At 41.2% G+C, this 27,664-nt stretch overlaps 1 protein-coding gene across 1 annotated transcript in view; it reads right to left on the reverse strand.

Annotated features, from left to right (window-relative positions):
* Window positions 1-13,268: 13,268 nt before the first annotated feature.
* Window positions 13,269-27,664, reverse strand: part of CALCOCO1 (calcium binding and coiled-coil domain 1) — a 41,451-nt gene continuing 27,055 nt past the window's right edge. Inside the window, exon 13 of the mRNA XM_075199218.1 lies at window positions 13,269-15,786. Coding sequence (XP_075055319.1) covers window positions 15,781-15,786 — 6 coding nt within the window. The 3' untranslated portion in view covers window positions 13,269-15,780. The remainder of the gene's footprint in view (window positions 15,787-27,664) is intronic.

The following is a 27,664-nucleotide window of genomic DNA, read 5'->3' on the forward strand; positions in this document are numbered from 1 at the left end:
TATAGTATTTCTCCTTTTTTCTTGGCTCTGTATCGGTCCTGTGGACATCCATGCCCAATAGAATTGTTTTACGTCATTCAACTATACATACATAGCTGGCTGTCATGTTGGTAAACTATAGCCCTGTAGCTGTGTCCGCTATCTGCACTTAAATAATGACTCATTTTTGGCTTTTTAGTATTTGTTACACAGATTTGTACATCATAAGTAAGCCGTACTAGTTAACATTTGGTTGAGCCAGTAACATAGCAGGATGCAGTGCCCACATTTCTCTGTCCCTTTTAAATATCTGTTCTTCAAAACTTTCAACACATCTGCTTGCAACCTGGCGCCTGTAATGCATCTCACATGCAAAAGCTATGGGGCAAAAGGGTTAATTTCCTTGAAGACTTTAAAGAGTTATGAAAGCCCATCGGTGATAAAAATTGATTTTACGGTTCTGTAGCCAGAATGGTAGAGACATAGAGGAGGGGCTTGTACAAGCCCTTCGTCAGGAAAACAAAGCCTGTCTGCCTCAGCTGTATGCCCCAGTGACAGTCTGTGTATGTGAGAATGGGCTGCCTACTCCATCATTCTCAATTACAGATGGTGTGAGAATGGGACACTTGGGCATCTAGCGAGCTATTCGCCGAGATCTATTTACTTTCATTGTGAGGAATTTAGAGGCTCGCCATTCCTGTATTGTGCGGACTGTGACATGGCTTTGGTACAGTAAAAATATAAGGAAAACTATAAAAATAGGAAATAGGAGAACATGAAACATAAGCATAGCCAGTCCATTCGGTCAAAACTAATTTAATTAAGGAGGTGTCTGGTGACCTCGCTGCCCCTGATAAACAACAATGATCACTCACAGGTACTAAAGCAAAGTTTTATTCATCATAAAAATTCTATACATAAATCATAACATACATGCATAGTTTGCCACACAGGAATTCTAGGTGTTTAAACATCTATATCCGAGATAAACAACCTGTGGCCATTCAGCTGTTATTGAACTACACGTCAAGCATACAATGCCAGCCAGGGCATGCTGGGAGCTTTAGTTCCACAACAGATGGCGGATCACAGGTTGCCAACTCTTGATCTATGTTCTTTACTCATACTCTTTATATACATTGCCTCTTTGGCATCGGCCAAACAACATATGCATCTCTTAATATCTTAACCTTGGTGGGAAAAAAACAATATAGAAACCAAAGTGATTCGAATGTATATGTTGTAGATGTGAAACAGTGAGATGTGAACTTTTGTATAGTTTTAAATGTATATGTGGGTTTGATTATATTATTCATACAATGCACTGTGAACGCTGTCATATTATGTACCAGGTTAGGTGTGAAGAGATGACTGTACGTTTGTCACCTTTATGTGTCATTCAATACTTTCTACTCTGTAAACAATATCTGTGTTAATAGTCTAGTGCTTAGTAAGTGTCTATCCTGATGGTGTGAAAAAAGCATTAAGCTGTACTCAGAGAGTGTAATGGGATTATAGTATATATGTGCAGAGCTGACAATAATGGACCAGAATTGGAACTGATATCTGCATTGGCAGTGGGAGATCTGGAATGCTATCTGATACTCTGCATGTGCAGCAGGGAGGCCTGGAACAGCTCCGGATATTGTATGTAAGCATCAGGGCAGCTGGAACTAGTAAAATCTTATGTCTGCCAGAACCAGCAAAGACAACTACTGCAAGGAAACAGCATACTGCAAGCTAGCTACACAAATATATATCTGCAATAGTATTAAAGTTCTTGTCTATTTTGGAAGAAGCATCCTTCTTTTGTAGGTACCCTTCCTGGTCCTCCTGATACTACCCTACAATCAGCGTTGGTCATCACCATTTGTGAATATAAAGAGAACAGTTAGTTCTATTGTATACATCAACATCATTGTTTATTTGTAAGGCGCAAGAAAATTCTGCAGCACTGGATAGCCAACTGCAAATCCTTGCACAGTACAGATGATGTTTATAAAGGAGGTGTAGACGTGAGACAGATAGTATAGAGGGCCCTGCGCATGAACTTATAGTCTGTTTGAAGAGGGTTATTCTGAGACAACAGGATCTAGTGGAACTGTAGTTGGTAGAACATGCGGAGGAAGTAGTATCAGGTGACGGTAGGATATTGGAAAAAAGTCTGATCAGGTGGAGTAGGGAGTTCCGTAAATAACGATGTATGTGATAAAAAGCAAATCTTTATTGGTATCCAATAAAGATTTGCTTTTTATCACATACATCTCTATTAACCTCGTATCCTAGAGTGCCCCACGTTATAACCTCTGTTCTGTCTCTTCTTGTTACCAATATATTTTTAGGTTATAGGGTGCACCTTTCAGCGATTCTGCTGATTACAATGATAATATATTATCAATTATAAACTGATATATATAGGATACTTGGCTATAGACCTAGTGCGGTTGTACTCCCCCCTTTTTCCTTCAGTTCCGTAAATAAGGCAGGAGTGAGAGCTGGTTATAGGTGGGTAGGAGAGATGTTAGGGCAGATTGACGAGGGCGAAAGAGAATGTCAGATGTATGAAGGGGAGGAGTGGATTAGGGTTTTTAAATTGAGTAGCTTGCATTAAATTCCGGGGGAAAGGGGAGCCAGTGTAGGGATTTGCAGAGTGGTTAAGCAGGAAGAGAGGAAGAACAGTCTACAGAATTTAGGAGAGATTGTAGAGGGGAAAGACAGAAAGTAGGATGTTGCAGTGGACAAGGTGGGAGATAATGAGAGAATGGATAAGGTTCTGGTAATGTCCTGGGTGAGAAAGGGTTGTATTCTGGCAATGTTTCAAGAAGATAGAGCAATGAATTGGAAGGGTGGAGTCAAGGATGACACCAAGTTAAAAGGCCTGGCGAACAGGAGAGGTTGTGATATTGTCAACTGTGAGGGAGGCTATAGAAGGGTTAGTGACAGTAGGAGGAGGGAAGATGATGAGCCATGTTTTGGACCTTTTGAGCTTTAGGAAGTGTTGGGAGATCCAGGGGGAGATGGCAGAGGCGCAACTAGCCACACAGAATAAAAAAGAGGGACAGATAGATGTGTGTGTTGTCTGCATAGAGGTGGCACTGGTGGCTAAAGGAGAGTATTCATTCACTGTGAAAAGAGGTATAAATAGAGAAAAGCAGGGGGACAAGAACAGGGCCTTGAGGAAACCCACTGATAGTCACTGTGCTATGGAGGAACATGTGGCCGATTAGATGGCAGTGGCTTCTATGCAATCAGGTATGGCAAAGTTACTGGTTTGCCGGATCTTAATCTCCATTGAGAAAGGGAGTCGAATGACCCAAAGTGGGCAACCTATTTAAACAAAGTAATATATAACAATTACAAACCATCCATAGAATCATGCACCATGGTACTGGCCCATTTTTAAACAGGGGAATAGGATTTGCAACTATAAACGTGGGCATTTTATACACTATTCCTACAACATGTCAGACCAGTCGTAGAATAGTTAATTTATTAGCACATTATTTAAAATAAAAAAAAAAAAGGATGAAAATGTGTCTGAGACAGATTGCCCAATGTTTTGTGTTCTGAGTCCCCTCACACACTGGGAACAATGGCATATTGAATATAAAAACCGTTGCAATATTCACAAATGGGCAGCACCTTTTCAACTGTAACTAGGTAGCACTTCGCTTGCAACAATTTAGCTACTGGTTTAAAGATGCCAATTGCCATTCATTTATGTAAATTTGTTCTTAAGATCCCAAGGGGTATATTTACTAAACTGCGGGTTTGAAAAAGTGGAGTTGTTGCTATAGCAACCAATCAGATACTCGCTATCATTTATTTAAAACATTCTACAAAATTATAGCTAGAATCTGATTGGTTGCCACTTTTTCAAACCCGCAGTTTAGTTAATATACCCCCAAATGTGTTGCCTGTGTCACATTGCATCTATGTTCCTCTATTGTGCTCAGTTATGTATCTATAGCTCCCTGTATCAAGCTGGTGATCGCTTCTCGGCCTTTTGGCTAAGATCAAGTGCAGTTGTGGCAGAGCTGCACTTGGTCCTCTGGCCAGGGGCTGGGATTGCTGCTTTGAAAGCCTGGGACAAATGTGCCTCTGGGAGTGGCGACCCCGGGGGTGCCAAAAAATCACAGGTCAGTAGCACCTTGAAACAGATATAATGTGATTATGTTGGCACCCATGCACTTTTGACCACTTTCTTTTAGCACTCGCTCTATTCTTTGCCCCGGCCTTATGGCTGGGCGAGAAAATTTTTATACCAAGCCCAGCCATTGGGCTGGGGCCGTATCCACTCGGCACTATTTATTTTTCTCCACGTTTGTCACTTTTTCTTTTGTGTTCACGTTTCTGGATTTTACTGGGTACGGGTAGGCCCTTTTGGGCTCCTGTCCCCGAGACGATCTAGGGGAGGTTGTGTGGCCAATAGGCTCCGGCCTCCCTGAACACCCACGTTGGTCCTCCCCTTAGGGGGTGGACTAGTTGTTAAGCCCTGGGTGAAGCTTCGGTGGATCCCAGGGGCTAAAGGGACCCCCCTAGCCTCGCAGCGAAGGGGGTCTGAAGACCCTTGCCCCCTAAGGGACCTTTTTGGTTCCGGGGGTCGGGGACCAGGGCCCTTTCTTTTTAAAGAAGGGGCCAGTACCGTACCCCTTGTGCACTTTTTTATGGTTTTACACCTTTTTTGGGCACTTTGGGTTTTTGATTGCACGTTCCCAGGCTTTCAAAAAAAAAAAAAAAAAAATCAGTAAACATGTGTGTACTGTGAGTGTCGCCTGTATTGTATGTTTAGACAAAGTAACTGGATTTTGCCACTTTGTATCTTCTACTTATAGACCTGTGGTTACCAAACAGTGTAGACTATCAGCCATTTTGTACGGCTGTCACCATTAATCCATTTATATTTAAGGGGTATTAAATTTATTAAACATCACTATGGAGTGCACTTCACTGCAGGACCATCTGTCAGCAAATTGATTACATTAATTATTAATTGTTCCTCCTGCAGAGCTGTGTAGTAGTATTAGGAATTAAACACTCTGCAATGGTAATTGCTATAAAAAAAGCAAAGTGTTAAGTGCAGAGGAGAAATTAGAGAGTATTTATAACACAGATCTGTGGGACATGTGTAAAGATAATGCAATTTGCTCTGTAATGAGCAGTAAGAATAAAATGACATTTCTGCCAGTGACAGACACATAAAAGTGCTTAATATGCTTTTAGATGAGATACAGAGAGTGACTCCTCAACCTGGGGGATTAAACACATAGAAATAATAGTCTAAAATATATATAGTCTCTCTCTTGTTGCACCTGGTAAAAGGAGAATTACCAACATTTTTAGATTTGATTTCCTTCAAGTCAATTGCGTGATTTTTTTGGCGATTGAAAAGTATTTTTAATCCATCCAACCAGATGAATGTAAAGCAACAAAACTATTATACCATTCACAATGTAAGGGGAAACATATCCCTGGGCCAATGCAGCTGTGCTCATCAGTAGGAGCGGAATATAAAAAGACAGAGGGCCCGGTTCATCAAGGCATGCACACTGATGCACACTGATGCAACCTGCGTTTGGTTTAAAACGCATGTATTTTGGCTTTGCGCACACCCTGAATTCATCAAGGCACGGATCTCAAGATACGTACGCTAATGAATTCAGGTGTGGGTTACGCTATCTAAAGCTCAACATACCCAAAACAGAGTTTATTATCTTCCTTCCTGCCAGAATCACCCCCTCTCCTTAAATCTTTCTCACTGTTAATAACACCACAATTTCCTCAGTCTCCCAAGCCTGCTGCCTTGGTGTCACACTTGATTCTACCCTCTGCTTTATTCCTCACATCCAGACTCTCTCCCAGTCCTATCGATTCCACTTTAAAAACATTGCCTGAATACGTCCTTTTCTTATTCAACATGTTACCAAAACACTCATCCTATTCTCTCATTATCTCCCGTCTTGACTACTACAACCTCCTGCTATCTGGCATTTCTGACACCAATATATCCACACTTCAATCCATCCTAAATACTGCTGCAAGACTGATCTTCCTCTCTCACCGCTCCACATCTGTTGCACCACTTTGCAAATCCCTACACTGGCTCCCTGTGTGCTCCAGAATCAAATTCAAATAACTCACCTTTACCTACAAAGCCAACAACAACAACACCCCTGCATACATCTCAAATCTTATATAAATCTGATGATACTATTCACACTAATGCACCCTCCCAGCTGTGCCAGTCTCCACTCTGAGCCACAATCGCTTCTCTTGAATCAGCTGTGCCCTCATCCACTTAGAATGTGAGCTCTCTAATGAGCAGGGTCCTCCATACCCTTTGTTTTCATGTCTGCATTAATTTTGCCTTATATGACCTTGTTTTTTGTATGTCCTGTTTCCCCTATTGTACGGCGCTGCGGAGCACTGTGGCGCTTGACCAATCTTCGATAATAATAATAGGTCTGCTGTGCTCTCCTACACAAGACACTGCAGAATACATCCAAAGCCTATGTGGATTATAAATTTGCAAAAGAGAGCGCACAGAAAAATATATATATAATTTAATGCCACCAGTTAAAATTAAAGGCATTAATGATCAAACACATTTATTAGTATGCTGTTAATGTCTATTAAACATAAAATACATTTTTACAGTTGCTCCTGATTGTAGACACGTTATAGCCTGTATAAGACTATCATTACTACTGATCAGTGGCGGATCCAAGGGGGGCGATCGGGGCGATCGCCCCCCCTAGCAGGGGCTTGCTGCCGGCGGCTGCACACTGTGCAGGTCCGTTCGGCAGTGATAATGTGCTGCCCGGCTGCTCTGATTGTGTTTTAAACACAATTAGAGCAGCAGGACAGCACATTATCACTGCCGAACTGACCTGCACATACTGTGCAGCCGCCGGCAGCCTTAGAAGTTAGAAAGGGGGCGGGGCCTAAATGCCCCCCCTATATCGCCCGGGGTAGAAAAAATTTCTAGATCCGCCACTGCTACTGATCAGGATTTAGACTAGACCTGTAGCTTGAGCAAGAGATACAACAGAAAAACAAGTTACTTTGTGACGCACAGAGCTGGATTTGTACACTTAGGTTTGGCACGCTCCTACTGTACACAGACTATGGCAAAACGCACTGTTCACTCCCTGAAAGTGTAGGCTGAAGTAAATGTCCTTTACGTTCGGAGACGGAGCGGACAGGGCTGTGTTTAGTGGCGTATAGTGTGGTTCCGGGCAGATATGTGCCTTGATGAGTGTCCACGTGTAGTGCCAGCTTCATGTGCTGAATACAACGGAAGCTTCCTACGCTTAAATAGAAGCACGTGACAGGCTGACTATATGCTTCTTGTCATGTGATGTTCAAGTGGTGAGAAAGTAGAAATACAGCTCAGCATTGAATTGAGCCATTTCCAATTCAGTGATACAATTACCAAGTGCCCAGTTATTTCTGCAAAAGTCATAACAAATATCACTGCTGATTTTTTGTGTATAATTATTTTTGTTTTGTTTTACTTATACAGTAAACTGATATTTGGGTTATATTTGAGAGGGAGAATGACCCATTTATCCTTGGAGGACCACCCACATCAGTTTGAAAAAGAATGGTGTGTGCTGGTACATGGGAAATATTTACTTGTTACATTAAGCAAGACCATAACACCCATAGTTCAGATGTTTAAAAAAAGAAAAAAATATTTTATCACCGATTCGTATGTAGACATATATAGGGGCATATTCAATTGTTTGAATTCTCCGCAGCGTTAAAAGTATTACCGTTATTACGGTAATACTAAGCCGGATTTCAGCTCGGAGCTCCCTGAGCCGCTAGCTGAAGTCCATCGTGAAATGTACCGTAATGACGGTAATAGTGTGCGCGCCGCATTACTTTAGGCAGTAACGCCAACAGTTGAATATGCCCCATAGGGCCTGACTCATTAAATTTGTGAGATAGCTCAGTGCATGGTCAGAAACAAGCTTTACACCAATGGACGCAATTCATGTCTAAACGTAAATGACACATAGATCTGCCTACAACTTGAAGGGTGGAACAGGGGAGGGAAGGGGTGGGTGACAGTAGACAATGTAAAGTAAAGGTCGCGCCGCCGACGAAGCCCATTCAAGTTCCGGGTTTCTGGTAACTACATGCTTGTCAACCCTATCATTGGCACCAGCTACAGGGCAGGTATTAATGCAGACTGATAGTGGTGACTGTCACTGCATCTTCTCTGTATTAAACACTACATGTATGTGTGCCACTAGATAGCACAGAACATGTGTATGTAAGAGAAACGGACTGTTTGTACAGTACACAAGAAGAACATCTTGATTTATGATTTTAATGTTAAAAAAATATATAAAAAAAACCTTTTTATTTTTTTGCATGGGTTCTGATGGGACATATCTATGTGTGTATCCTGCATTCTGTTGTGTCTATTAACATAGGACAAGTACTATTTAGGCAGAGCGTACTTACACCCACATTCAAATGGAATCGTATCTTCAGATCAACTTGCATTTGAATACAGGCGCATATACCCTCAAGTTCCATGGGGTGTGCACCTATGTACGTACTAAGCAATGTTGCCCACTTGTGTATAACTAAATTGGCCGTATGCTCCCATGTACTGTAGTTCGTAAACAAGCCTTTTAGATATTGCTTGTGGTCATATGACAATGACCAGTCAGTTATGTGTCATCACCTACTTGTCATAACAGGAGGGAAGAATATTGATGGCTCCAAATAGAGATAGTTGGTAACATGTCCACCAGAGGATGCACACACTGAGAGGCTCATAGCACTGGGTGAATATAAAGCTATTTGCAGACTTGTCAACACTATAATTGGCTTCAATTATCATTGACAAATTGTGCAGTAAAGGGTTTTGATAAATGTCTTTAGAGCTACAAGGGGGCACAAGGCCAGAGAATAAGTACCTTTAGCACTCACAAAATGTGTCACAATTGACATCATTGAGTGTGTAAGTATGTGCTTATAAAATGTCCTGAGAGCACAGCATATAAAATTAGATAGCGCATTGTAATGCTACACTCCATTGTGATAGGTCACAGGCCACAGTTAGTACATCTGACATTATAATAATAAGAGTAATCCAATTAAAGCAACCTGCTGATGTCTAAGAAATCAAAAGTGCTATTTCCTCTCTGGTCAGACAAATCAGGATACATGTAGAAAATAAAGATATTTGTAAAATTTGTGCTAAATGAGAGCTAATTAAACAAAAGTAATAAGAGACAGATGGGTCATTGTTGCTGGAAAATACGTTTTTACATCGTGACTGAAATCCCTAATTTGCCACATCCGTTCAGCAATACTGAGCCCATGACAAGCACTTCCACCAATGGTATCTTCTTCCTCTACCTAGGAAATCCCCCTGTATAGACTCTTGTAATGAGACTGGTGTAATAGGCAGGCTGCCCTCCTCCTAAATAACACGTCCCAACCACAGAAATACAGAGCTTAACAATTATCAGATATCTAAGGCACTATAAAAATGAAGTGTGTTTGTGGATTGGAGATAACAATTTATTGACAGATATAAACAATATATAAAAATGTATAAAAAAAGATCTTCGCTCTAAAGCAAATTCTCACAGATACTCCTACAGCTCATAAACATTATCATGTAGCATATGGCCAGAAAATACTAAACATCTAAAAACCTCCAGTCTCAATAATAGTAACCTATGTACGTTATAGATGTAAAAAGCATCCCTTAGGAACAAGTGTCCCATCCACAGTATGTAAAGATCCTCTACTGGTGACGTTCAAGCTGTGTCTTTCTGTGTTTGGGATGTTCAGTATCTCCTTCTACAACAGTGTTAGGATTAAAAGATGTCACAGGCCTAGTCATCTCACAGAGGGTCTATGCATTAATAATATGCAGTACCAGAAAATATACATTGCTGCACATCACAGTGATGCATATTTAAGTACCGCTTCAATGCACCATGCCAGGGCTACTCTGGGAGCCCCAGCGAACTGACCCCTGTGCTGCGATTACTTTTACCTATTAACGGGCAGCTTAGCGCTGCCGGTGATAGGAGGAAGTGCTGCGCATATGCGCACAGCACTAACACTGTATGAGATTCTGCTAAGCCAGAGAGGCTTCAGCAGGATCCCAAAGGAAAAAACAGGCAAAGCCATACTAAAATGATGTTCTCTGTCTGTGCAATGCAAAGCTTATCAAAGCTTCATGTATTGCAGAACATCGCAGTCCCCATATTAATCTATGGGGACTGCGATGCTGCACGATATTTGTCTAAACGGAGGCGATTTCTGTGAAATCTCCTCCGTCAGGCATGTAATGCATAGCAACTAAACTTAAAAGATGCATGTTTTAAATGCCAAATAAGTTTAATGCAGGGCCGTCTCTTCCATTGGGCACAATGTGCAGGTGCCCGGGGGCCCTGCGGGCAACGGGGCCCGTCCGAGGAGGCACTGTAAAAAAAAAAAAATCCTGTAAAAAAGAAAAAATAAATACTTATCTTGCGGTCACGTCAGCGGCGATCCGGCTCCCTCCCTGGTCCCTCTTCCGTACTGTGCTTGCAGTGAATGTTGGGCGTGATGTCATGTCCAGCATTCACTGCAAGCACAGCACAGAGCAGCGCAGAAAAGACTCAGCGGCGCGGAAAAAAGAAGAGAAGGGGATCGGACTTAAGGTAAGTTAAGGGGGCCCCATGTATATTTATGCTTAAAGCACAAATTATATTAACTTACATCTTACAGCATAAGCAGCAGGCATCTAGATACAGCAAATCACACCACAAAGATCAGGATATCTTTTCAGCACCTGTCCTGGCTGATCAGCATTTCTATACGCACAGAATACAAGTGGATTCACGTGGCCAATATATAATATTGCACGGGGAACTGAAAAAAATGCAGACACAAAAGTTATTTGTGCCTATTTTTCTTGCATGAACACCTGGTTTTACAATTTGCACGTGTATACGAGAGGCTACATGGGATCGTTTGCAGAATATGCAACTATTTGCGCTGCCATATATATATATATATATATATATATATATATATATATATATATATATATATATATACATACATACATACACACATATATATATTTAGGGGCCCTGGTGCACTGCATTGCCCGGGGGGCCAAAATGTAGTTAAGGTGGCCCTGGTTTAATGCATAGACCCAATACTGTATAAATATATGTTACAGCATCGTTATTAATGTATGTTTGCATTCTGTTTCTGTTTTATAACGCTACAGAATATGTGAGCAACACACAGCCACCACACTGAGAGATCCTGACAGCGGGTGTCACATCATTAGTGGTTACTAGTAACTATTTACAGTAAGGTGGCAATAATGTTAGATTTTACCTACCAATCTGATTATAGGGGTCTGAATGTTGTTCACACTACATCAGCACTGAAGAGCGGGTGAGGTATAAAACTTAGAATAATATAAAATAACCTACGGTAAGATATATGCATACAAGCAGCTGTACATTATTTCCTTTCCAAAGTTTACTTTGGTAAATGTCTATGTAAATAAGAGGATTTATGCAGGTTGTACATAGCTGCCATCCCCACCAGTCTCCCGGTTCACCAGATAAATCACCAGTGAAAGATCTATAAGTGGTTGCACAGTACAAGTATATTCTGTGTGACAATGGGACTCTTCTTTATGGTGTTACTGTGGTCTTTGTCATCTGGCCATCAGCACAGAGTGTTCTGCACTTCTGCGGAATGAATGGCACAACCCTTAGCTAATTAAAGCACTGAGGGGATTGATGACCCATAGTTACAATCTGTATGAATTTTTATGGCATATTTACTGTATCTGTAAATCAGAAAGGAGCTCAATGTTTTCCACCAAAGCAATTAATCATGACTTACACTGCATAAATTAACTGACAAGTTCTCCTTTTGTTTTCAGCAGCTACTGTTTAAAGCCAGATACGTATGCAGTCTCATGCTTAGAAGATAAAGAAAATGAGGGAGTTGTATGAAAACTGGTGCACAGGTAACTACGGAAAAGGTGATGTAACCCATAGCAACCAATTAGATTTTAACTGACCTTTTCTACTACAACTTAGACCAGTGGTTCCCAAGCTTTTGCAGTTCGCGGCACCCTTAGAGTCTCCATAATTTTTTAAAGGCACCCCTCCAAAATAATTACCGAGCAGTCTCGTTTTATAAGCAGTTGGGTCAAAAAAACGCATTAAGTATTTAGGTCAGGACAGAAATACTTATTTAGTTGTATTCAAAAATAATACACATAAATCCAAATATTTTTATATATTTTTTTCAATTATATTTCTGTCAAAGAATAATTTACATCTCACCACACTCTGTGGCCCCTCTGCATCTCACCACACTCTGTGGCCCCTCTGCATCTCACCACACTCTGTGGCCCCTCTGCATCTCACCACACTCTGTGGCCCCTCTGCATCTCACCACACTCTGTGGCCCCTCTGCATCTCACCACACTCTGTGGCCCCTCTGCATCTCACCACACTCTGTGGCCCCTCTGCATCTCACCACACTCTGTGGCCCCTCTGCATCTCACCACACTCTGTGGCCCCTCTGCATCTCACCACACTCTGTGGCCCCTCTGCATCTCACCACACTCTGTGGCCCCTCTGCATCTCACCACACTCTGTGGCCCCTCTGCATCTCACCACACTCTGTGGCCCCTCTGTATCTCACCACACTCTGTGGCCCCTCTGCATCTCACCACACTCTGTGGCCCCTCTGCATCTCACCACACTCTGTGGCCCCTCTGCATCTCACCACACTCTGTGGCCCCTCTGCATCCCAGGGGACAGGAAGAGGGGGGAAAAAAATAAATTAAAAAAAATTACCAATCTGGAGGCACCCAGGACCCAGCATCCTCTCTCCTGCGACTTGTCAATGAATGTCGGGCGTGATGACGTCACGCCCGACATTCAGTGAGAAGCACGGAGGCCCATCATTGCTCTTGTCAGGTCAGGTGTTACTGTTTAACTTTAAAAGGGAAGTATACACCATTTTTAAGCATAGTTTATTTTCATTGTATATTTCTAGAGCTGTGCAGTAAAACCTGTGGACGTGTCATTTTATACGGAGGACCTTATTTATCAGAATATTTATTATATTGATCATCAAGAGAGAAAGCTTGGCTGAAGTGTAATGAAATATTAGGCAATAGACTGCCATGAAACAGAGCCGCCAGACTCACTAGGAAGAAGACAGACGTGTTTCCCTTCACCAAGCAATAACATCCACAAGAAGCACTGCACAAACAGGCATTGTTTATATAATTGTTTAATATAAATGTCCCTTTGAGACTAGGAACATGAATGTAAAGCTTAATATGGAAATGGAGATATTAAAGTTAACTGAGAATTATTTTTTTCTCCAATCAGAACTATTCTCTCATCATCCTAAAAGGAATCTCCACTCGCACAGTGACTTTCCAATGATCAAACATAATCCCCCAGCCTGTTATATTACCTCTAGTGAGAGCTTCCATCCTTATCAATCTTATTCTTTGACACACTACGAACAGAGGGCATTAAGAAAAGTTAAGCAAGAAATTGAGTTAGTTTTCTGGACAAAACCATTTTGCAATGCAAGGGGTGCAAATTAGTTTATTATTTTGCACATAAGTTAAATACTGGCTGTTTTTTCATATAGCACACAAATACTTGATAGCTGATTTGTACACTGAAATATAAAGATGATCTATAAAAAAAAACTAGTATTTTCCTTATGTGCAAAATAATATACTAATTTGCACCCCTTGCATTGTAACATGGTTTTGTCCAGGAGAAAACTTAAGTAAAAAAAAACAAGTACTTTCCTTAATGAATCAGGCCCAGAGTGATTGCAAAGGCCAAGATGTAATTTGCTTAGAGAAAACAGAACATATTCTGAGGGAAGGAATACATTAAATGACAATGAGGTTGCAAATTATTTATTGCTGCTTATTTCTAAAAAATATATAGACTCAACTCTAAATCAAAACTCCGACCTTTCCAAAATGCTCCCAGACTAAATTTATATTGATGTTTGTTATATGCATTGGCCACATAGGGCTATGTACTAACTTAACAGATAACCCGCAAAGTGCAGTAACCCGTAGCAACCCGTCAGCATTGAGCCATGATCAGTCTAGTGACAGCTAATGTCTGATTGGCTGCTGTGGGTTACTGCACCCAGGGTAGTAGATAATGTGCTGACATACTGGTTGCAGGGGTAACCGTAGTTTAGAAAGTGTATGTATTTATTCATCCACATCAGATGTATAATGATGTAAACAGCAGCCCGGCCTTTATAGAAATCTACTTAAGTGAAAGAGAAGCAATGGAAACATACAGGAACATAATGTTATAAGTGATGCCAGACTTTCCCTAATCTGTATTTTATGTAAATTACAATCTATATATTTATATAATACAGGGCTTTAGTGGAAAGAAACTGTAATAAATGCCATAATTAACATAAATATAGACAGCACTAAAATATGGCTTCAAAAAAGTTATTAGGCTGATGCTGAACGCTCGATCTAATGCAAATGACCCCCTAAATGGCTGCACTGTGAATCTACTGTTTAGTGAAACTCAGAACAACTGAGTTTTCCTAACAAGTTCAGTTTTGAACACTACAAGTCCCAGACTGCTCGGCCTAGATCTAATAGTGCCTGGCCCTATTTTGCAATCTTAGGTCTCATTTTTAGACTCACATTAACAAATATCAATTCATCTGTTCTCAGTTATGGAGTCTGGAAGATGAGTCCCATTCTTCTCTTTGCATAAATTAAAAGGAGCTAATTATCGGAGCCAGGGAGCCAAAGCTACCAGTGCCTGATGGATATTACTGCACAAATATTCTCTACCAGTCCTGTTGTCATCCAAAGGGTCCTGCACATGGAAATGTTCCCAACAGAGGAAACACATAAAACACATATAGAAATGCTGAGAAATAATGATACAATTGATTCTATTAGACAGAACATTTATCGTTGATGTTGTTGACAGAGTATAATAGACTGGTGACATTTCTGTATGTTTTCTGATCCACTTTATAAGGTTACTGCTAAAAGAGACAATTTTCTCTGCCTACTTATGACGGTTTAGTGCCGAGCGTCGGGCCCTACACCTGTGGCCAACAATATCTCAACACACAATATCCAGAGGTTACCGAACCTTAGCTCTAATAATATTCTGTCAAGTAAATATTCCATATTATTGCAATAAGAAAACATTAACTGGGGTTAGAGTTAAGAGCAAAGCACAAAAGGAGCAAATTTGCACCTTGGCAAAACCACGTTACACTGCAGATGGGTGATATTAGATGTGTGGACAGATTTAGACTTAGGAGGGGGCGTGTCCTAGCTCAACTCTAAACTTCTCAAAATTGATTCAACTCTAAATCCAGCATTTGTGTGCTACAAGCAATAACAGTCAGTATGTTACCTGCATGCCTTGAGCATATGGACAGACCATGGTGCAATTTGCTAATCACCTGTTTATTTTGCTTTGCTCATAACTGTAATGAGGCCAAAAATGTTTCTTAGAAGAAAGCAGAAATGGTGCTTCGGTCCTGTCAAAGGCTGATAAAAAAAGGAAAACATGGTCAGCTTACTCAGAGTCCAGTTATTGCATAAAGCTGGGTCATGATGTCAAACTGGACTGCCATAAAAATGGGAAAATATCGCAAGAGCTCCAGAAGAAATGATGAGTCCTGCTCCCGTCTGTCTGTACACAGGGCGTTACTACCACAGTTCTACCAGACTGAATCCACGTGGAGGTAAAGATGTTACCACTGCAAGAGAAGAAAAAAGTTGTGTTACTGTTAATCCACTAGAAGGACAAACCCTCCAAGTAACACGGAAGTACAAGTACAGATATGGTTAAATGCTCTTCCCGTTCTCCTACAGCCAGGTGTGATTATTTATATGTATATAGTAACCAGACTTCTCCGGCTACAGTGACTGTAAAATGTGTTGTGTGACATCATGTACAGCTGAATCAGTAACAGCCAAACGAACGGAGATCTAAGACTCACCATACACATGTACGTATTCGCTTCCTCTCCCAATATTCATATGTATATCTGGCTTGCTGTAGAATTAAAGAGCTACGAATCCTAAAATACACTTTCTGTAGCAAGAATCAGAAATATGCTCTGTATGTAACTGCTTATGATAAACGTGAGAGAATGAGATATATGACATTAACTACGGGAGGACATTTTTATGACTTGTGGGAAGCAGACCCGGACATTATGTCTGTTGAAGGGTAGAATCTCTAAGGTCTGATAGCAGAGCTGCTGGTCCATGTGTAGCTGTTCTGGTTGTCTTCCCTATATAGAGTTCCCTGCCATGCACCACCGTGAGGAATGTGAAGCCCCCTCAATGCCATGTGTGCAAGCAGCATTGTAGGGCTCCAAAATCAAGTTCTGCTCAGAGGGGCAGGGATGTTCCCTTGATCTCTGAGCAGGATGTAAAAGTGGAACACAGCAGTAAGTTAAGGGGTGGAAGGGGTATGATGAAATATATCCCTCCTGAGAAACTAGGGGCCCCTTCAAACTTTTTCTATGAGGCCTACAATTTTCTAGTTACACCCCTGTCTGCTATCATATGGGAACATTTACATTGTGAATGTTACAAGATGACTATTTATACTGAATATGTGCTTAGTGGAGGACCATACTGATCACATCACAGAGGGCAAACTACACAGTATGTAACATTCCTGAAAAACGTTTCTGGCAAACCCTGCCCACATTGTGGCAACGCCCCACTTACTCTCATGCAAGGTCCTCTAATCGGGACGGGTGGGAGGAATACCTTATTGTGCAAAAACAGCATGAAAAATATTCACATAAACCACTATATACCTGGGACCAATAATAATAAAAACATACATAAACTATTTAAAAGTATACAAGGACTGGTACAATACTAAACTGTGTAAAGTCTATGCATTTCAAGGAAAAAATTTATATATATATATATATATATATATATATATATATATATATATATATATAAATAAATAATACACACAACACAAACAAACACACACATTATCAAATTGCAGATACAATATAATTTAAATTGATAACAAAATTTAAAAGAGTAGTTTCCAAAATGTATAAAGAAAAACAAGAAAAATAGCAGTATTCCCCCTCCGATATTTTGGCATTCTTAATGTTACTTAGTTGACCAAATAGCACTATATTAACATTCAATTCACATTATATATATATATTGGAGAAGGCCATTTCTTCTGGCTACCCTTCCATTGAAGTCATACTTGTTCAGTGTTCCTCTGATGGTACAGTGATGAACCTGAATATTTACTGTGTTATCAGAGGCCTGGATGTACATCGCTGGATGTAGTTTTTGTGGTTTCGCAATTTCTCATATAATTTAGTCTGATGTTTGGGTTACTTTCCTGGGATGCCAACTCATGACAACTATCTGCAATGTTCTCCAATTGTAAATAATCGTTTAATCTTTATCACTGTAGAAAGATGGGACTTTGTTTTTTTATTCTTTTTAAATAATAGAATAGAATAATCAGCAGCTTCTCTGGGATCACTACAGATGTATGTTCTCCTTGACATGGTGATAACAAAAACCTGAATGCTTCAAACTAATCTGCCAGAGGTTCTGCTTTTATACAGAGATGGTAAACATTTAATGGAAAAAAAATCTAAAAACATACAGTTACATAGTAATACCCAACAATCGTTTCAGTATCAGTAACTTTCTTCAGGGGTCCCTCTGGGGAGTATTCTGAGATGAGATTTGATATGTATGAAGGGGTGGTGTTGTTGAGGGATTTATAGGTAAGGGTGAGTAATTTCAATTGGATTCTGGAGGACACAGGAAGTCAGTTTAGAGATCTGCAAAGTGGTGCGTCAGATATGGAGCGGTGAGAGAGGAAGATTAGTCTTACTGAGGCATTTGAGATGGATTGAAGCAGGGATAGACGGGTGAAAGGAATGCCAGATAGGAGAAGATTGCAGTAGTCAAGGTGGGAGATGACAAGAGAGTGGGTAAGTGTTTTGGTAGAACCTTGGGTAAGAAAAGAACGTAATCTGGACATATTTCTATGGTGGAGGCAACAGGACTGGGAGAGAGTCTGGATGTGAGGAATAAAGCAGAGAGCAGGGTCAAGTGTAACATCCAGACAGCGGACTTGGGAGACTGAGGAGATTGTGGTGTTATTGATGGTGAGTGAGATTTGAGAGGAGGTGGTGACTCTGAGGGGATGGGAGGTGATCATCTTTGTTTTTGACATGTTGAGCTTTAGGTAGCATTGAGAGAGTACAGAAAGGGTGAAGTCAGGGGAGGTGAGGTAGATTTGGGTGTCATCAGTGTTGAGGTGGTAACATGAGCAAATGTAAGACATTTTGAACCTGATGTTTTGACTCGAGTCAGGTAAAGGTGAGAGGGAGTTCTGCTCCTTCCTAGCAACTGTTGCCAGCTCAGGCTTTGTGCGGATGGCATGCAACACTGTGCTGGTTCTCTGTGCACAATGATTTATGGCAAGATATCACGGGCTTAGGAGCAGGTGCATCGCCATGTGATATCCTGTTTGGATGCATGTCATCACTAGAGCATCCACAGTTACATATCTGTGTGTCAGTGTAAGTCACAGACATGCAGGATGGACCGGACGTTGTATGAAGGACACATGGAAAGCGGGGCCACCCATGGGCTTCTTCTATACTCCAGATCTGAGCACAATCAGACACTTCCAGTACACAAAACAGGGGAAGTGGTAATGCACAGTTGTCCATACATACAAAATAGGACCAGACATTTGCAACATAAAAGTAAAGCAGACGTTTTGTGCAGTTGTCCACATATACACAGTAGGACCAGACAGTGATAACAACATCCCGCAAACAGAACAATAGAAGGAGTACTGTGCATCTGTTTATAAACAGTAAAACCAGATACTTCCAACATACAGAACAATAGAAGTTGTACTGCACAAACTAATGTAATCATTACACCCATCATTTAAAAATAGTGTTGCTGTCAGGGGTGTAACTAGACGTTTGTAAGGGCCCCCATGTACCTTCCAGTGGTGAAAAACTAACATATAACATGGGGCTTGCATACCTCCCAAATGTCCCGATTTCAGCGGGACAGTCCCTATTTTAGGTCTCTGTCCCGCCCGGGACATGTTGGGGGAAGGGAGGTATGTACTGGGCCCGCCCCCTTTGTATCATGGCCACGCCCCCCTGTCGGGGACAGACATGTTGGGAGGTGTGTGGTTGACAGGGAAGGCGGCTGCCCCCTCAGCTGTTGGCCCCATAGCAGCTGCACCTCTGCACCTACGCTCCTGGTTGTCATGAGAAAGTGTACATTTATATATAGAATAAATAAGGTCAAAGGAGATAAAGCTTTGTAGATATCCATGTAGATACAATCTCTGCTCTTTCTATCTCTTTCAATGGATTGCTAAGTAGATGGCAATCTCCATACTGTATACTCCACATTCAGTCTGATTCCCCCCATTATAACAGAAGTTGTTGCATTTGTGCAATGCTAACTCTCAATGTTAAGGAGTTACTAAACACTAATAAGGTTCACAAAAATATATTGCAAAACTTGACATATTTAACAAAACATTTACATTTGATAACTATCAGAGACCAAGATAATCCGTTATCAGCTAAAGCAGGTTACAAATGGCAGACTGATATCCTTTAATGGAATATTTACAGCCTAATGTCTGCAGCTTCTCCTGCTAACTGCTGTATGTATAAAATTATGTTATTAGTATTTATTTGAACCAATAGTATTTTAGCTTTACTTGACTTCTAAGCTGACTTGTCATTGTACAATATGCCTTTGTGATAAAGCTGTGTCCACAGAGGGTACATACAGTATGTGTAGTAGGTGTGCTGGAGTTGCTATTCGAGCAGCATAATTATTCTTTGCTCCATTTTATTACATTCTTGTTAAATTGTTGCGGTCAAGGTGTCAAGAAGGGTAAAATCAGTTAATTGTGATTTATCATTAAAAGACTGAAACACCATATTATTGAAATGATAAAAGACAAGCATGGGCAGTTTTAAGAGCATTGTGGGAGGTGGGCTACGGCAGGCTAAGTATTGTACCAGAGGTTTCACTCTTCTCATCTCTGACATCCTGATGATATAAAGGATTATTTTCTATTTTGTGTACTATATGTCGGCATCTCCCATCTTTGCAAGGTGTCTTCTCTCTTTCTCATTACACCTGCTCTCCCTCCTCCCCCTTTCTTTCTCTTCAAAATACTTCCATTCTGATTTTATCCATTACACTTGCAAATTGTGTTGTCTCCTCCTCCCTCCCTGGTCCCCTATTCTTTCCTCTCTCACAGTCTCTCTCCCTATGTCTGACTGCAGGAGAAAAGAATCTAATGATGCTGAAAATTGATTCTGAAGCGTCCTGACAATGCTGTACATCTTTCCCCCTCCTCGCTGCCATCTTTATGGCCTCTGGCTGTAAAAGTCCCTTTCACTCCCACTGGAGGGAGGCGGATTTATATCACTGCGCAGGCTGCAACCCTACTCAGCTGTGCACTATTCCACAAACGTCTTCCAAGATATCACCTGTATCGTGCTTCAGAAAGTTCTGATCAGCAAGGATACAGTGCGATCTGCCATTTGTACGACAAGCATTCGTCCTCATTCACACTCTACGTTTTCTGGCTGTCTTTTATCCCTCATAGTAGTAATACGCATTCTCTTACTTTATGCAGTAGTCACTTCTTCCTCTAAAATATATACTCACAGCACTGAGGGTGTGACAACATCATTGCTAACTGGTATCATTATCAGGCAATGTAGACACTGGTGATAACATTGCGCGTTTCCCCGACCATGGCCTTATCTGTGTGGAGTTTGTATGTTCTCCCCGTGTTTGTGTGGGTTTCCTCCAGGTGCTCTGGTTTCCTCCCACACTCCGAAAACATACTAGTAGGTTAATTGGCTCCTATCAAAATTGACCCTAGTCTCTCTCTGTCTGTATGTTAGGGAATTTAGACTGTAAGCTCCAATGGGGCAGGGACTGATGTGAGTGAGCTCTCTGTACAGCGCTGCAGAATCAGTGGCGCTATATAAATGGTGATGATGATGACTTGCTCTGTTATGTGTTGTTTTGAATGCTTATTCTATTTCAGTGGTTCAAAACAATTGAAAACTTTCATTCAACATGGCAGTGCCTTGTAAATACAAATTTACTCACAAACATGCACTGCAAACACCATTGAGTACTTAGCCCTATACTGAGAGCTGCAAATACAATTGTGTTTTACCAACAAACGATACACTATAACAACAGTATTCCACAACTTGATATTATTTATGGTCAGACAAACAAGTCAACAGATTAATTCATGACTGTCTTGTGGATGATGCAATATGGCTCATCCTGTTGCTTTGAAGGTGTAAATGCAACGTGTTCAAAATCAGAAACACTAGAAAGATTACAAGCGTTCGGGCTTTTTAATCTGTGAACGAATTTCATTCACTTGGCTATCAAATGCAAATTTATGATAAAGGTACTGAATAATATGGATAAAACGGGGTGCTGATTGGAATGTTAAATGGACTATACTTCACTTCAGTTAAACGCAGATTAAAGCGTGTTTCGTGCCAGAGAATGACATCATCATATTTGTAAGGAGCCACAAAACTACGCAGCAAAATACAAATCATACCTAAAACCAGAACAAGTACATAAGAAGTTGATGAAGCAAGTGCAGATGTGAGACAGGGCAGCTAGGGCCCTGCTCGTGAACACTTACAGTATAGTGGGAGAGGGCGGTAGGAGCTAGTGGAGATGAGACTGTAGCTTGTAGAACATGCAGAGGGTACAGTATCAGGTGGCTATACACTGATCAGTCACAACACTAAAACCACTGACAAGCGAAGTGGATCACATTGATTATCTTGTTACAATGGCACCTGTCAAAGGGTATATATTTTAGGCAGCTGAACAGTCAGTTCTACAAGCTGGTGTTTTGGAAACAGGAAAAACGGGCAAATGTAAAGATCTGAGCGACTTTTACAAGGGCCAAATTGTGAAGGCTAGACGATTGGAGCAGAGCATCTCCAAAACGGCAGGTCTTGTGTGGTGTTCCTAGTATGCCGTGGTTTGTACCTACCAAAAGTGGTCCAAAGAAAGACAATCGGTGACAATCACCTCTACAGTTTAGCCTACAGGATCATGGGCACACAAAGCTCATTGATGTGTGTAGAAAGCGAAGGCTAGCCTGCCTGGTCCAATCCCACAGAATAGCTACTGTAGCACAAATTGCTGAAAACGTTAATGCTGGCTATGATAGAAAGGTGTCAAAAATCACAGTGCATCGCAGCTTGCTGCATATGGGACTGCATAGCTGCGACCGGCCTGAGGGCCCACGCTGACCACTATCCACCGCCGATAGCGCCTACAATGAATACCTGAGCACCAGAACTGGATGGTGGAGCAATGGGAGAAGGTGGCCCAGTCAAACAATCATGTTTTCTTTTACATCATGGGGACGGCTGGGTGCGTGTGCATCGTTTACCTGGGGAAGAGATTACACCAGGATGCACTATGGGATGAAGGCAAGTCAGTTGAGGCAGTGTGATGCTCTGGGCAATGTTGTGCTGGGAAACCTCAGGTCTGATCCTGGCATTCATGGATGTTTCTACTACATACCTAAACAATGTTGCAGACCAAGTACACCCTGGTATTCCTTGATGGCAGTGGCCTCGTTCAGCAGGATAATGCACCCTGGCATACTGCAAAAAATGTTCAGGAATGGTTTGAGAAACATGGCAAAGAGTTCAAATTCCACAGGTGGAGCATCTGTGATGCAGAGAGAGAGGAAGATTTGTCTCACGGTGGTATTTTTAAATTAACTGTCGCAGGAAAAAACAGGTGATGGTAAAAATGATAGAAAGGAGGTTGCAATAGTCAAGGCAGGGGATAATGAAATATTAGGGTTTTGGTAACATCCAGTGAGGGACTAGTCTGCCAATGTTTTGAAGGTGGATTTGATATGACAGCACATAGATGTATGCATTAAAGTTGAGTATATGGGAAACAGGATAAATTGTTACTTTGTCAACCACGAGGGAGTCTGAGGTAGTGGGGATATTGGGAGGAGGGAAGATGTTGCTGAGCTTTAGGTAGCATTGGGAGAGCCAAGGGGAAATAGCGGAGACATAGTTGGACACAGTATAAATTCAGGGGAATGGAGGTAGATTTGGGTGTCATCTGCTTACAGGTGGTAGTGAAAGCTGGAGAAGAAAATGAATTCACTGAGAGAAAAGGTATAGAGAGAGAGAGAGAAGTAGAGGGCCTAGAACAGAGCTTTGATGAACCCCAGCTTATAGGGGGAGAGGAGGATGGGCCAGAAGTAGAGACACTGAAGGAGTGTTTTAGAGAGGTACAAGGTGAACCAGGAGAGAACAGTTCCACAAATGCCAAAGGACTAAAAGGGTGTCCAGGAGACTTGTTGACTGTATTGTAAGTGGCTCTTCAATTAGCCATGAGTAGACGCTGGTCACTTCAGTGAGGACAGATTGGTTGGGAGCTGGAGAACATAGCTTGTGTTTAGAAGCCTGATTTTCAACGAATGATTTACCTCTCTCTTCAATTATCAACATATAAGGAGAGTACAGAACCTCTTTAAACTTGTTTTAGCAGAGGTAAATATAAAGGCATATATAGTACCTTTGAATGGTTTACAATCTGGGTTTTGCAGAGCACATTCAATTAAGACTATCCTGAACAGAGACAGAAATGTCCTTTAGTTTACTAAATCCAAGCCACTTTGGACAGCTAACCCTTTCCTTGTTATTTAGATTTTATACTCTCCGAGTCACTGCATGGATATCTTCCTACATGTTCTGTCATTAGGACCAATATGTGCTTATCTTTTATTCCCTTGCCAGCAGTCTGGGGTGCAGCAGGTGGAACCAGGGATGTCTGAACTATCTGCGGAAGGCTCAGCTGTGTGTGAAGAGGAACTTAATTTCAGCATGGATTTGTTTCAAAAGTCTTCTGAGGAGACTATGGTTTGGGATACACCCCCAAGGGTGGACACAGTAGTCGCCAGACTGTCCAAAAGAACTACAATTCCTCTTGAAGTTGTGCACTCCTTCAGCTATGCTATGGAAAGGAGGATTAAAAGAGGTGAAAAAAATGACACCTGATTTCTGGGGCGGCATGGAGGCCTGCTGTGGATACAGCTGTGACAGCCAGAGTGCTACACATCCGGTGTAATGATTTGGAAGAATGTATACAGGATGGAATGAAGAGGAGTGAACTTCTAAAGATTGTCCAAGATATTTAGTTGGTAAATTAATTCATGGCTGAGAACCTAATCTACTCTTTTACGCCAGGCATCAGTTCCATATCTAATATATTGTGAAAGCCTCTATATGGATGGCCGACAGCCTTTTTAAAATCAGCTGGACAGAACTCAACTGTGACCTTTACACCTAACTTTAGGATCATGTTTTTGAAACAAAGAAGACACCTGCGGACACTGTACTCCGTGATTCCCAAACAATGTGTCAGTATACATGTCTGTGTCAGAATGCTAGGCTGGAGCTATCAGCAGAAATCTATATTATAGGTGAAACTATTCAAGAGAAAAGAACGATATGCAGTGAATATAATATGTGATTTTAGCTCCACTAAATGCATGTCTTCTTCCTTTACATACATAGTAACATAGTTGATGAGGTTGAAAAAAAGACACCAGTCCATCAAGTTCAACCTATTTTGGATCTCCTGCGATCCTGCACTTATATTTGAAATTAATCCAGAGTAAGCAACCGCCAATCTGTTTCAATTTTGAAAATCCCCCCAGACTCAATATTGCAATCCAATTTTTACCCTATATCCACGACTATCCTTTATTTTAAATTAACGGTCGTATCCCTGGATACACCTTTCCGCTAAAAATTTGTCTAACCCTTTCTTAAACATATCTATTGAATCTGCCATCACAACCTTCCCTGGCAATGAATTCCATATCTTGACTGCCCTTACTGTAAAGAACCCCTTCCTTTGCTGGTTGTGAAATTTCCTCTCCTCTAACCTTAGGGGATGACCACGTGTCCTGTGTATGGTCCTTGGGGTAAAAAGTTCCCATGAAAGCTCTCCGTATTGACCCCTAATGTATTTGTACATAGTAATCATATCTCCCCTTAGACGCCTCTTTTCTAAAGTAAACATGCCTAAACTGGCTAACCTTTCCTCATAACTTAATGACTCCATACCCTTTATCAATTTTGTCACCCTTCTCTGAACCCTTTCTAGTTCCAAATTATCTTTTTAATAGAGTGGTGCCCAGAACTGTACTGCATATTCAAGATGAGGTCTTACCAACGATTTATACAGTTGCAAAATTACACTTGAAGAAGTTTTCGTTCCAGATGAAACGCGTTGGGACACCTTTTTGACCCATTCCGGTATCCGTAGACAGGAAGTGACTCTGCGCTCCACTGTGGAACGCATCGCACCCGCGGATTCCGGCACACACGACCCGACTGTTGCAACCAGCCTGCCTGTTCTGGAGTTCCATTCTGAAGGAGATCATTGGACCTTGATTCTCCTTCATCCAGTAACGCTTCCACGCCGTTTACCAACACTAGCGTGAGTTCGGTGGTGCACACCCTGGTCACCACTCCATTTTTATCAATTTGTATTTTAGTTAGCGTGTTCATGCTGTGCATGTTTTCATTGTAGTTTATTGTTATGGCCAAAATTGAGTCTTATTAAACTGCTTTTTGGTTAATCCCTCTTGGTCCCACACGTTTGTTCAGTCTAACGGATTGCATTTTTTACTACAATAATATTGTGTATCAACTACAGCAAGTATTACCAGCTGATATCATCTTCCTTTCCTTCTTTGTCTCCTTTCCCTCCATTTCCTCACCCCCCCCCTTTTTTCCTTCTTTCCCTTCTTCTTTTTGAGGTTTATCCTGACATACGTGGACATGTGTGGATTTCTGGATTGATCCCTAATTGGTTCATACCCCATTGACAGCAATTCCAAATCCTGCAAGTGTTTTTCAGAGACTTTGTGTGTTTTTTGTGGACTCATTGAGCCAAGGACTATTGGTTTTTTCTCCATTCAGACTATCATTTAGTTCATTCCATGGTATGCATTGATACACCACCTTTAGCTTTGTCATATCAAGCCATTGTATGTGTTGTGTCTAATTTATTCTGCTACAATATTCACCCCTTTTTTCTATTAACACTTCGCGAGCGCAGTTGGAACATATTTATATTTGCAAAATTACACTGTCTTCCCTTGCATCTATGCCCCTTTTTATGCATGCCAATACTTTGTTTGCCCTTGCAGCTACTGCTTGACATTGAGCACTATTGCTAAGTCTACTGTCTACGAGCACTCCCAAATCCTTTTCCATTATAGATTCTCCTAAATTAATTTCATTTAATTTATAGATTGCGTTCTTGTTTTTGATCCCTGAATGCATAACCTTACATTTATCTGTGTTAAACCTCATATTCCATTTGGCCGCCCAATCCTCCAGTTTTTTTAAGTCCCTCTGTCACTCCCCGACTACTGCAATGTCAGCCTTTCTGGTTTGCATACTTCTTAGCTCTCTAATATAGAGTCCTTGAGAATTTTTTTATGTGCTTGATAAAGGAATGTGGATATGTGGATCCTTTAGATCTACTGATGTAAGGAATGTCCTACCTCCATTACATTGAGGATGGTTCTCACTGACTCCATCTTGAATCTCTTGGTATTGATTTGTTTGTTGAGGCCACTTAAAATAAAGTATAATCCGAAAGCCTCTGCTGTTCTTTTCTACTATGAAAATCTTTGAATAAAAGCATTAACCCTTTTGTGTTTCTGGAACTTTGCAAATGACTCTCTGATTCAACATCATTTTTAGGTTTTGCTTCATTGGTACCTGTTTTTCTTAGGATCTGGGATTTTTGGCCAAACAGATAATCCTCTTGAAAGGAGACTGCTATCAATTTATTCTTAGCCTGTAAATCCCCCAATGATGGGCATAGCCATAATGCTCCTCTTTAGAAGTTCACTCCTCTTCATTCCATCCTGTATACATTCTTCCAAATCATTACACCAGATGTGTAGCACTCTGGCTGTCACAGCTGTAGTCACAGCAGGCCTTCATGCCGCCCCAGAAATCAGGTGTCATTTTTTTCACCCCCTTCAATCCTCCTGTGCATTGCATACCTGAAGGAGTTAACATCTTCAATTGTAGTTCTTTTGGACAGTCTGGCGACTACTGTGTCCACCCTTGGGGGTGTATCCCAAACCATAGTCTCCTCAGAAGAAAAAGGGTACATTATACAAAATCTATTCATGTTACGAAGACATCTGGGAACTTCCATTCTTCTTATATAATACTGCTGATAACCTTATTCAATGGAAAAAGACAACTTTTCTGTTTAGGCCCCTGAATCAATGGTTCCTGCAAAGACTGCCCCTCTGAAACATCCTCAATTTCCATCACTTTGTGAATGGCTTTTAGCAGATTTTGAAACAAATCCATGCTGAAATGAAGTTCCTCTTCACACACAGCTGAGCCTTCCTCAGATAGTTCAGACATCCCTGGTTCCACCTGCTGCACCCCAGACTCATAATCCTCTGAGGCAACACTAATTACTAATCTTGACCTT

This window comes from Mixophyes fleayi, chromosome 2 (assembly GCF_038048845.1).
Source record: "Mixophyes fleayi isolate aMixFle1 chromosome 2, aMixFle1.hap1, whole genome shotgun sequence".
Lineage (NCBI taxonomy): Eukaryota > Metazoa > Chordata > Amphibia > Anura > Limnodynastidae > Mixophyes > Mixophyes fleayi.